Source organism: Corvus kubaryi, unplaced genomic scaffold (assembly GCF_017639235.1).
Source record: "Corvus kubaryi isolate FWS band 111438036 unplaced genomic scaffold, C.kubaryi_AGA036_p1.0 37322, whole genome shotgun sequence".
Classification (NCBI taxonomy): domain Eukaryota; kingdom Metazoa; phylum Chordata; class Aves; order Passeriformes; family Corvidae; genus Corvus; species Corvus kubaryi.
In genome coordinates this window covers 3,077,610-3,089,715 of record NW_024581101.1, presented here as the reverse complement: position 1 = coordinate 3,089,715, position 12,106 = coordinate 3,077,610, and the positions used below count along the sequence as shown (strand labels likewise).

The 12,106-nt window shown below is 43.0% G+C and overlaps 1 protein-coding gene across 1 annotated transcript in view; it reads left to right on the top strand.

Annotated features, from left to right (window-relative positions):
* The window catches only part of HDX (highly divergent homeobox), a 37,471-nt gene extending 25,574 nt beyond the window's left edge, over positions 1–11,897 (top strand). The window contains exons 7-10 of the mRNA XM_042029264.1: positions 1,297–1,376; positions 2,941–3,024; positions 5,060–5,182; positions 5,389–11,897. Of these exons, the coding sequence (XP_041885198.1) occupies positions 1,297–1,376; positions 2,941–3,024; positions 5,060–5,182; positions 5,389–5,514 (413 nt within the window). The 3' untranslated portion in view covers positions 5,515–11,897. The remainder of the gene's footprint in view (positions 1–1,296; positions 1,377–2,940; positions 3,025–5,059; positions 5,183–5,388) is intronic.
* Positions 11,898–12,106: the final 209 nt, after the last annotated feature.

Here is a 12,106-nt window from a genome sequence, read left to right as displayed (position 1 = left end):
GTGAAATGGAGCATTAAAGCTCTCCTACTGCCTCGCCTTTTTTAATTGTGTGTTAATTAACTCCACGCTGTGTAAGTGGAGGCCAGTGGGGCTGTGCTGGGTTCCGTGAGCTGAGGGTGAATATTTAAGGAGTTGGGAATGCTGTAGGGAGCTGCTTCATTCAGCTGTTGAATCCAAGGGGTGTTAAATCAAGGCTGCAGAGTGCCTGGTGCCTTGGAATGTCCCCGAGTCCCTGAGGAGCATCCTCACCCAGTGACCTTCACCCTTCCTTGTTCCCTGCTCCCCAGTGCTCCCATTTGATCCCAAGTGCTCCCAGCACAAATTGTCCTCTGGAGCTGTGGCCGGTGGCAGATTAAGTTTATTTGAAACAATTTCAAATCAAATTTGCTCAGTTTAGAGCTACTTAACTTATAGGAAAGTTGTTTAATACCATTAACTGTCTTTGTGTGGTCTGGCCTAAACATTACCCTGTCTTTGGCAGCATTGGTAATCCCAGGGAAATCCTGTTATCCCTGTTTGTGTGGAGGTGACAGACTCTGGAATCATCACCTGCCCCTCCCAGTGTCCCACCTGAACCTTGCTGCCCCTTCCCTCTTTTCCTCCTTCTATTTAATATGTATAATAGATTTCTATTTTAATATGCAGAAGTCAAGTAAATATGAGAATCAAACTTCAATTTTGGGGTAAATAGGCTCATCTTTCTTTGGGTTATGTGTTCTCCTTGGCCTTTCAGGTCAATGGAATCTCTCATGCTTTGTGGTTGAAATATCAGGGTAAAATCTGCTGTTTTCAAGTGTTTATACATAAAAAAGCACCTTGGGTTCACTAGGGATAAACATTTTCTATGATCTGATCAGTTTCTGTTTCAAAACCCATCAGTGTCTGCAAGGAGGAGGTGGAATTTAGATATGTATCCCAGAATTTCAGGGAATGCAGGATTTTTCATGTAGGAATTTATTTTAATTTAAAAAAACCCCAACTTCTGCACACCTCTACTGTGAAACTCTTCATCACCTTTGAATATTCCAGCCTGAGCCTAAAAATGGGAAGGTTTTGGTACAGAGAATAACTGGTAGTTTTGTTATTGTTCCAGGTCGCAGTTGGTTTGATGTTGGCCTGAAACACTTGTGACAAGATGTCTGTTTAATAAGGCAGATGTTCTGTTTTCTGAGTAGACATTGATACCATGAGTTTGCTCTTGGATTTAGCAGCTGTGACATTTAGTGGTAAACACCATTAATGGTCCTTCAGCATAAAATTGGAATGAAATCTGACAAAACCAATTTATTTCTGCAGAAGAGACAAATGAAGCACTTCAAAATGAAGAAATTGGCCACAAAGATGATGACCAGAATCCAGTTTCCACTGATAATGTGGTATGTACACCTTTCCTTTTCCACCAGTTCATTAATAACTCCTTAATTAATGTTGAAGTTGTTGGCCAGCACCTGTGTTTTTCACTAGGTGACAGCTCCAGTTGTGTGTGCTGAAAGCCCTTCCTATTTGAGCATTAAAACTGTACTAAAAATACTAAAACACAGCAGGAAAAAACCCCAACACCTTCAGTAGAAATGGTTTGCAGAGATGGTGTCCAAGAGACTCAGCTCCCCAATGTGCCTGAACCCCAGATTGTGTCATTTGATGTGATAATGGGAACAAAACCAAGGAAGAGTTTCTTCATATTTTCTTCTGAAAACACTGTAACAAAACTTTTTTAAAATGCACTTCAAATTGGACTAAAATACATTGGATTTGCATAAGAGATACAGTTTTCCTATTTGAAATTCTAATCTGTTCTTTCCCTTCCTATCTTAAAAAGTGTGTCTAAGAAAGAGAGGGTGAATGTTTGGTAGTTATTTAGAGATTCTTCCCTCAAGCTGAGTCTAAAACCGAAAATATTTGAGTCCCAGTGTTACTGAAGGTCTCATGGAGCAGGAGAACCTGGGGACATCAAACCTCTGAGCTCTTGTCACTTCAGCTGGGCTGCAGACACTGGAGCACACAAAATGGGCTTTATCCTCCTTGCCTTCAGCACAGGCTTGGGAGCTTGGTGGGTCCTGCCAGGGAGAGCTGAGAATGCCCCTGGAAGGATTTCTCCTCAGTAATTTCAGGGAAATTCCTGGTGTGCGGGCAGGAGGGGCCACGTGCTGCAGGAAAAACCTCTGAATTAACACCTCAGGAATGACCCATGAGCATGGATTGGGCCAGTAGGGCCCTTCCCTGCACTGGGTTAGCACTATCCTAAAAAACAGTAAAATTGCTTTAACTTCTTACAGACAGGCTCAGAAATGTTCACAACTGTCAAAACAATTAAAAACAGTAAAAAAACTTGGGACGTATTTCTGAGTTTTAATCAGTGTTAAGCTTGCCCTTAACACTGTGCTTCAGGGATCTTTAAAACCCAGTATAAAAAGCTCCCCAAATTTTTGTGAATTAGGTGAAAATGTCCATATTTATATATTTGGAGGTGTCCTTTGGATCAGCATCCCCTACAGCTTCGGGCATTCCCCTTGCACTGTGGCCAGGGAAGGCCAGAGAAGAACTCCTCGATTTCTGTAGGCAAGGAGTAGGTCAGCACTTGCTGTGATGGCTGCTTTGTCCAGGGGGATAAACTTCCAGACCCTCCTTTGCAACAGCAGAGCAGAGCAGGGGCTATGAGGGGGTAAATGGGCCACTTAAAGCCGAAAACCTGGGGCCAGGGAGCTCCTCCTCTGTAAACAGCCCCAGTCTCCATGGCAGCAGCTCCCGCTGGATCTCCTGGCTGAGGTGCATGATTGCCATCTAATGGGGGCTGCTCGGCTCAGAACTCCTCAGGAGCCAGCACTGAGTTCTCTCACCTTCATCCCTCATCCTTCCTGCCCCTTTGGGGTGCGGATCCTCATTCGTTTGTCTCCTCTCTGTGTTGGAGTCCTCGGAATGAACGGTTTGCTTCTGTTTCAGAAAATAGAAATTTTAGATGATGAAGAGAGTGATCTGATCAGCAATTCTGAAGTGGATCAAATGAGTTCTCTTTTGGATTACAAGGTGAGTAATTGGGCTGTGTCAGGGACAGCAGGATAATCCCAGGGAGTTCAGGGGGTGGATCTGTCAGGAGTTCAGCAAAGGCTTGGTGGGATCCTGAGCTCCTCCGCTGTTTTCCTGATGTGCACATCATGCCCTCATTCCACCTTCAGCCACTTTATCCATGTTTCAACCCAAATGGAGGCAGGAAAACCCCATTTCTGCAGACCTGCAACCCCCCCATGTGTCCCAATGAAGGGATTTATAGAGCCGCTCCACCAGAACTGTTCCTTGGAATGCTGTGGCGCTTTCTCTGCAGTGTGGTGCTGCCAGCTCTGGAAGGGACTGAACAGCTGGAATCCTCTGATGGAATGGGGGGATCTGAGGAGAAGTCATTCCCCAGGATGTGCCTGGAAGTGGTGGTTGTGGGAGGGAGGAAAAGCAGTTGGATCCTGACAGCTCCTGTCTGCTGCCAAAGGCTGAGGGTTGTGTGTGCGCTGCTCTCCGAGGAGCTGCCATAGTTCCATGTTTCCTTGAGTTTTTACCTCCATTGCTGATTTTTTCCCTTAGAAACCAGGTCTGTTGCCCTGACAATAATCAGTTACCAAAATAATAAACAGATCATCTCTTCAGAACAAAAATTTCTCCTTCCAGCAGCATTTTCTTGGGAAGGGCAGTGGAGAATGAATCAGGAGAGGGAATGACCTTTTCTTAATGTCACCTGTCAGTGTAGTGAAAGGCTTGTTGTGACAGTGCCCTGCAGAGCCAGGGTTGTTGTTTGACAGCATGGATTAGTCCTTGAGTTTTCTGCCTAAATCTGAATTCTTCCTGGGCTGGGCAAAATCCAGAGCTAAACAGGCAACTGCTAAGTTTCCATCGGGAAGAACTCAGCTGATTTTTTATGAAAGCCTCAAGATCGCAGCCCAAATATTCCTCTCTCATTCCCAGAGCTGTTACCACCTGGGACAGTGTGGTGAGCAGTGCTTTCACTGAAAAAATTTGAATTTTCTGGGAAAAACCCAACCAAAATACAACCATTTTTAAGGGTTTGTTGCAAACCTTTAGAGCATCACGTAGTCTCAGCTTTTCATGTCAACTAAAGCTGAATTCCAGCCAGTCTAGAAAGTGTGAGTGTGAATATCATATTTTTTCATTATTCTCTCATGAGTTGGTGCTATTAAGCAGAGCCCTTCTGCAAAAATGAGCAATGCCTTTGATCTTGTAACCTAAATAAAAAGGTTGATTTTCGTGATCTTCGCAAAGGTGAACAACCAGAGAAAATTAATTTTAGCTCTGCACTGATCAACAGGTTTAGCACTTGGATCCTCCATACCAATAAGATTGAAGGAGAAGAGATACTTGGAATAAACAGAAGTACTTATCAAATTGGAATTTTTAATTAGGAGATTTGCAAGTATAGATTGGGAAAATGCCTTTTTAGCCAAAGCATACAAATTATTGATATTTCCTCATTTTGTAATAGATTACATCCAGTTCCAGCCCCATAACCAACTCTGTGGAGGTTGGAACTAAATGATCTTTAAGGTTCCTTCCAAGCCATTCTGTCACTCTGTGATATTCCTGTTTCTCCTGTAACCTGAAGGATCCTGAGGAGCTGGGTGAGCTGACACTTGATCCATGTCAAACCCAGCTGCACTGGAGGATGTTATCTGTTAATTTGTGATAGCTTTGAGGAAGTTTCAAGTCGTTTTCCCTGGTTTCTGTGTCAAGCCTTCTGCTGCAATAATGGAATTTATTTGCTGTCTGTTCTCACAGTGCCCTGATCACTTCTAGGAAGAGATCTGGGCTTTGGTTGTCATTGTCACTAAAACCATTGAGTTTTAAGCCAGGTGTGTTTAGCTGTGGTTATTCCAATGCTTTGTTGAGTCCCCATCCCTGGAGGGATTCAACAGACCTGTGGATGTGGCACTTGGGGGCATGGTCAGTGGTGGCCTTGGCAGTGCTGGGGAATGGTTGGACTCAATCTTAGAGGGCTTTTCCAGCCTAAAGGATTTCATGGTTCTGCTATTATTCCCAGAACTCTCTGATTTCCCCACAGAATGAAGAAGTCAGGTTCATTGAGAGTCAGCTGGAGAACCACAAACAGAAATATTTTGAACTGCAGACGTTTACCCGGAGTTTGATACTTGCAATTAAATCAGATGATAAAGAACAGCAGCAGGTAAATCCTGGAGCAGGTTTAGTATAAGAAGGTGTTTGTCCTTTTGTGTTGTGTCCCTCCCTTGGGTTTATTCCAGAGGCTCAGATTATGGTTGAAAAACTCAGTTAGTTTTTTCACTCTTTGTTTAAAGCACATTTGACTGCTGACATAAAACCCACACCTAACAGTGTATGTACTATATATTATATATGTATTTTCCCTTGTAGGCCCTGCTTTCAGACTTACCTCCTGAACTTGAAGAAATGGATTTCAACCACACCTCCCCAGAGCCCGATGATACCTCATTCAGCCTCTCGTCCCTGTCGGAGAAAAATGCCTCAGACAGTTTGTGATTTCTCTTTTTTTGGAAGTGACAGAACAGAAACCCCACGTGAGGTGCAGGGTTCGGGAGAGAGGCTTTTGCTCTGCAGTGTCCTCAGCCCAGGGGAGCCAGCCCGAGGAGGAGGAGCTGGTGCTGAAGGGCGGCTGTGGCTCCTCACGTCCTTGCACTGCCCAGGAATTGGGAATGTTGGGTTTGGAAAATCAAAGAACTGGCTGAGGGAAGGGTTCACTGGGAGCAGCTTGGCCTTGGGTAGGATTAACTTCTGACTCTCCAGAATAACTTTGGCTCTGTAGCAAAGTCTTTTTGAGCAGGGATGCAAGAGTGGAAAACAAATGTCATGTGACACACAGCGAATACTTCAGCGTCACGTGCTCCCCAGGCCTGTTTATTATATTTTTCCCCATTTTTACTCAGGTAGGTGGACTAAAAATTGGGGATCCAGATAGAATAACAGGCTTTCTCTGAGTTGTGCTTGAAAACCTGAAATTAAACTGAAGTGTTTTTCGTTTTCTGACTTGAGATTGTTAAATCTTCCATTTGTCTGACCAAAATAGCTGAAAAAACCTTGAAAGGCTAACTGAAAAAATTGAATTATCGTAAATAAATTATTAATGTGAAGAAGCAGTGATAAGTGTTGGAAGAAATGAGGTGGAAATGAGAACCCTGATAGCTGCAGGATACAACTGCCTAATACAGTAGCAATGGGATTGGATGTTTACACTCTTTAGGGTTTAATGATTGTAGTCACAGTGTTTATTTGTCAAAGCCTGAATGCTAAAGTTCTGCATATTAAGTCTTGGTTATATATTTTTCCACAAACTTTGCTCCATTTTACCAAGCCAGTCAGAATTCCACAGCTGTCATTGCATCCTGAAAGGTTTTCCAGTGTTGGGAAGTGAGTTTTGCAGATCTGGTTTGAAGCCCTGCCTAGTGGATTTTTTGGCAAGTGCCATTTCTGAACGGTGATCTCAATTGCAGGCAGGAGCTGAACTGAATTCCTTCTTTCCCAGAGCTGTTGGCACTGAATCCCTTCACTCCTGTGGTGGAATGGATGTGCAGAGATGTTCAGATGGATTCAGTGGGGTGTGTTTGTGTCCAGGGAATGTCTGGCCACGGCAGCAGTGTCAGGGTTGAGTTGACAGGGAGGTGACCAGTCCAAGGCTGGTCTCAACCTTGGAGCTCTTTTCCTCCAGGATGTTTCTGTGGGATGCTGCAAGTGCCTGCCCATGGCATTGATGCTCCAATTCCAACCTGGATATCCCTCAGTAAGCATTTTTCACACAGATACTTGAGGCTGTAAAAAACCTGATCTTTCCATTTTATGCCAAATAATAATTGACTCTGGGGAATCCTTGTTCATGCAGTGAGTAATCCCCTTAATTTCAGTGGGAGGTCCAAGGTGTTGCTCAGCAAATCCAGAGTGTTGGGGAAATATCACCTTTTTTTTCTTTAATACTGGGATTAACTCAGGTTTTAGGGTTTTCTCAGTCTGATCAGTTCCTCCCTAATCACTTGTACAGCTCTTTTTGTTTAGTATCAGTAGTGGGCTCTGTTCTTCCAGGTTTTTAGTCTCTCCTGTCCTTGGGCATGAGGAGCTTTTAGCAATACTGTTAAACACCAGCTGCAGAAAGAGCAGGAACAGTTTTAAAAGGTGTTCTGAAAAACCAAAAGCCTCACAGTTCTGCCCCTGTACAATTCTGTAAGTTCCCAACAGAGCTACCCTTCCACAGAGAAACCCCAGAATTCCAGGCTGCTGGGCCTGTGTGTGAGTTGAGGCATTAAAACTCAGAGGTTTGTGAGCAGAGCTCACAGTGCTGTCCTTCACAGGGAGCATAGAGCTGAGCTGGAATTCTGCTCGCTCTGAAAAACTCATTTATAAAGGGTTTTCTATGCCAGGCCAACAATGGTTTCTATTGCTGTTCTCTCTAGACAGGAAATTTGTGCCACTGACAATGAAACCTCTTGTTTTCTGTGAAATTAAAAAAATAATGCTGGGATTTGCCACTATTTGGCCCCTGTTTTCCTGCTTCTTCCACTTAAATTCCCATGACAGAGGGCGGGATACTCTTAACGGAAGTTCTCAATTTCATGGTCAATTAAACCATCCACCTTCCTGCAAGAAAAACTTCATTGATGATTCATATTTTGCTGTCTTGCTGCTATTTCATATCCAAACAAATCGAAGGGATGAATTTTGAATGAACTGTTTGCTAGATACAAGCAATTTTGTCAGTCCCTGTTCTCCAGGAAGCTGGAATCCTCTTGGATGTGCAGCTGAGATGAGCTGCAGTCAATGCCCACCCCATCCCTGGGGGATTTCTGTGGTCCTTTCTCTTGTGGGGAGACAAAACACAGCGAGGCAGCAGCGCTGCCACAGCCTGGGACATGACAACACTACAGAATAGTCAGGAAAAACAAGTGTAAATTCTGTCCCTGAATAATGAAATCTGGGGAGGGAGATACTCCACAGCTCCTTGGCTGGGCTTGCTTTCAGTATCAGTGTGTATTTCCAACAAAAATCTAATGACTGTTACTGTTGGTGGTATTTAAGTAGTGGAGAGCAGTGGGGGTGGCTCTGGTGTGGATTTGGGTTCTGGGTATTTCCCCTGTCTGTAGGAAGGTAACAAACACCTGTTAAGTGCAGTTCATCATTTCATAACCTTCTATAGGAGATGTGCTTTCCAGGGTGACAGAAATCAGCCCCCTTTCTGTTTCAGTGAGTGACTCTAATGTGCATCATCTCTGCAGCAGAAGGGCCACCTGTTGATGGTTTTATCACCTTTCTGTGGCCACGTATCAATGTTTGACCATCCCGCACAGTCTCTCATTGACTTTGTCCATGCATGATGACTTCCCTGGCCTTGGTCATTCCTAAAGCATCCATGGGAACATCAGAGAAGAAACCCAGGTGGGAAAGTAGCTCAGAACAGACACTTCAACCAGAGACAGGATGGGCTCTCCCTGGGGAGCTGGTTTAGATGCTGGAAAGTTTGCTCATGGTTAAAACCCTGTTTCCTGGAGCTCTGCCTCCCTTCCTCTCCCTGCAGGTGATGCTTCAGTCACATCCATAGGTCTGACAGTAACAGGAAATACTCCAATAAAACAATAAATACTCCAGTGGATGAATTTGGGGCAGGTTTAAAGGTACCTGAGCAGATGACCCGGACGAGCTTTCTGGAGTGCCCAGCCCTGGAGGCAGCTCTGCACTTTAATCTCTCCAAGTATTTCTTTTCACTAAGGCAATAAAAAGTGTGAGATGAGGAGTTTGGGGCTTTGCAGCTCTGTGAGTGAGGAAAGGTTCTGTCTTCTCCCTTGGGAGAAGCTGTGTCTGCTTCTGGGCTCATGCAGGTGAAGTGGTGGAACAAACCAGCAGCATCATGGGCATCCTGGCTCGGGAATGGGAATCACTGCTTAACGTGGATCTGCTCTCCCCTTTGGGATGTCTTGCACTGCTGTATTCCTGACACTGACCACAAACTCCTGCACAGCACTGGCCTTCCCCTCGGCATTCCAGACACAGCCACTGCTGGCCTGGGGTCTCAGGGTGCTGCTGGTGTGAGGAGGGGCAGGAATATGCTTTAGGGGAATAGCACAGAGTTCCTGCCACAGAAACAACTCAGAAGCTTGATGTCCTCCCTCCAGCCCCCTGCCCAGCTGCCCCAGGCCAGCAGGGACCCGGGGGCTGAAGGGCTGGAACCTGGCCAGATCCTGCCTTTTCTGCCCCAAATCCTCCCAGCTCACTTGGGAGGTGCCTGGGCAAAGTTAGGGGTGGTTAGTGAGGAAACTCCACCTGGGTGCCGAGAACACGAGCTGGGTTGTGGTGGTGGATTTCTTTAATCAAGAACATTTTGTCACATTTGACCAAATGTGAAATCTGAGAAGGTTGGGGAAAAAAAATAGACAAAGCAGCACCACAAAATGGGTGTTTCCCGTGGCAGAACAGGTGTTTAGTGTGAGTATTTATTGCTCTGAAAAGCAGCAGCTGCTTTGGTCAGAAGGCAACATAAACAGGGCAGAGCCTTGGGTTTGTGGGGGTTCTTTTTCCACAAAGGAGCAAATCCTCTTCACTGAAAGAGATGTTTAAGGATGTTCCTGGAAGAAAAACAGTTCAGGTCAGTGCTTTGGCTCTGGGAACAGTTTCCCATGTTACTGAACTAAGTCAATAACTCTTTTCCAGCTCTGTTTTACATTTTACACAATGCTACCTCTGAAATGTGACACCCCTTAAACCCACACAGAAAATGTGAACTTAGGATTTTTTTTAACCTTTTATAGGCAATAAATTATTCCCAACATGCATCCTTCAGTTTTGTGCATGGTTTTAGCTGAGTGTGAGCCATTCACTTTGTTATTTTAGTGCTGTTTTTCTGTATTTGTGCTCATCGCAATCTGTGGACGAGGAAATAATGGGCTATTAGGGAGAAAATCTTAGCATATGTTCATGAGAGAAAATATTTATGTTAAAGCTGAAGGATGGTGGGGTGGCTGTGCTGGTTTTGGTGCAGTTACTGTGAGAAATAGGTATTACCCTTAATTCTGGTACTAATGATGGTTGTAGCATTGCTCAGTGCATCAGATGAATTAATCTGAGAGAGCAGTCAGTGATCTCAGCACTGTAAGGAAAAGGATTTTACACTTTCTGAGACATCACAGTTCATAAATACCTCTGCAGATTTTTGTGTCAGTTGTTTCCTTTTTTTGGCATAACTTTATAGAGACGTTGTAGAAAGGATTTTGAAGTGTTCAATGAAAATGGATCAGTAATAAAATGAGGTCAAATGTAGATTTAGACCATGTTTGTATTCAAGTTTCATCTGAAAAGAGTTCCTTGAATTTCCCCCATCACATTTCTCTCCCTGGAATGTAGGGGAAAGAGTGGCAGGATGCACAAGGGGATGGAGGGAATGAGGCCCAAAGAGGCAGAAATGAAGGTTCTGGGTTTTAGTCAAAATTTCAATAAACTAAAAGGGTTTTGTGCTGTGGAAAACAAGAGCTTCTGCTTTATCTGCAGATTTTGTGAAATAACAGTTCAAAAAGTCAGTGGCAAATACACTGAATTGTGCTGGGGGGAAATTGTCTTTTCCAGTAGGAATTTTATCATTTCCAGGGTTAATTCTGGAATTACTGAGTGCGTGTGAACACACAGATGCAGATTTACAATGTGCACAGATACACTGAACTTGATCACAGTAGTTCTACAAAGGTATTTTAACTTGAAATGTTAATGGAATTCTTCTAAAATAGATTTCATTTGCTCTTCTTTTCATGTTTTGCTCTATATCAATTACATAGTTCTGAAAATTACTCAGATCCATCCATACAAATATGGTTTATTGTTTATGTCCTTGCAACTGGTAACCTTTAGGCTTGGAAATTCTTGAAAATGCCCATAATAATGATACTTCTAAGTGATCTTGACAAATAAACTGCTGTATTTATGAAGAGATAATGAATATTCTGCCATGATAATTTCTGCTTTATTTTCACTATAGGAATCAGTTTCATTAAAAAAAAATACTCTGAAAGTTTAAATATTATTGTATAACTTGGATGTTTTCCTTAGTCTACAAAACAGGATAATGGATGATTTTAAATCTTTTATCATTTCCTTATGGGCCAATTCCTTAAGCTTTGTAACCTGAGTGTATTCCTGAGTTTCTCTGTGAAAATCACTATTTATATTGCATTTTTATGATTTGTATCAGTACGTGTAGCAAAGAAACTACTACAAACCTTCAACTGAAGTACCTCCACTATGGTCCAGGACACCTGGTCTGGGCATTTTGAGTGCCAGATGCCCGGAGAACCGGTCCAGACGTTTGTATTGAGTTGGTTTTCTGTGTATATAAAGGGTATTTATAATCTTGTATTAACAGAGTCATCATTGGAAATGCTGATTTCCTGCTTTCGAAGCCTGCTCAGCTATTTTTATATAAAACGTTGGTCTTCGCCTTAATTTTTTTTGGTGAAAAGTTGTGCCATAGATATTTTAACTTATCTACAGATCCTTTACAGAGTTTGCTTTGGCTTCTCTTAATTAATTATTTTCTCCTCAATTTGTCCTAATTTGTTTTCTCCTCCAAATGCATCTCAAAGTTGGTTTGCTTTTTAAATTTTTTTTTTTTTGAAGTTTTGGAAGATCCCTTCATCTGCATGCTTTGGTAGCTCGAGTTTTTCCTCTGTAGTTTATTGTTTATAGTTTAGAAGAACCTTTTATTGAACCCCCCTGAAGTAATGCTTGTACAAATGTATTTAGGGTGGCCCAGATGGTCAGAGAAAAGGGCTATTTAGCATTGGTAAATTTGTCTACTGACTTAAGGATATTTTTCTACGTCTGTCAAGTTTGGGACTATGGAGAAATGAAATAAAGGTGAACTAACTCCTTTTCCTATATGAACTTCTCTGTTTCTGTGTTTATTATGGCCTTGGAAATGTTCAGTTCCATTCAGAGCAACAAGAACTAAATCCACATCAGGGCTCAGACCTAATTCTTCAGTTCCCACCATATAAATTACTTTATTATTTATGGAGAGGCTTTTCAGAATTAGAATTTTGTACAGAACTTGGAACCCTCTGTCCCAGGAGCAGTGAAATGTTGTCCC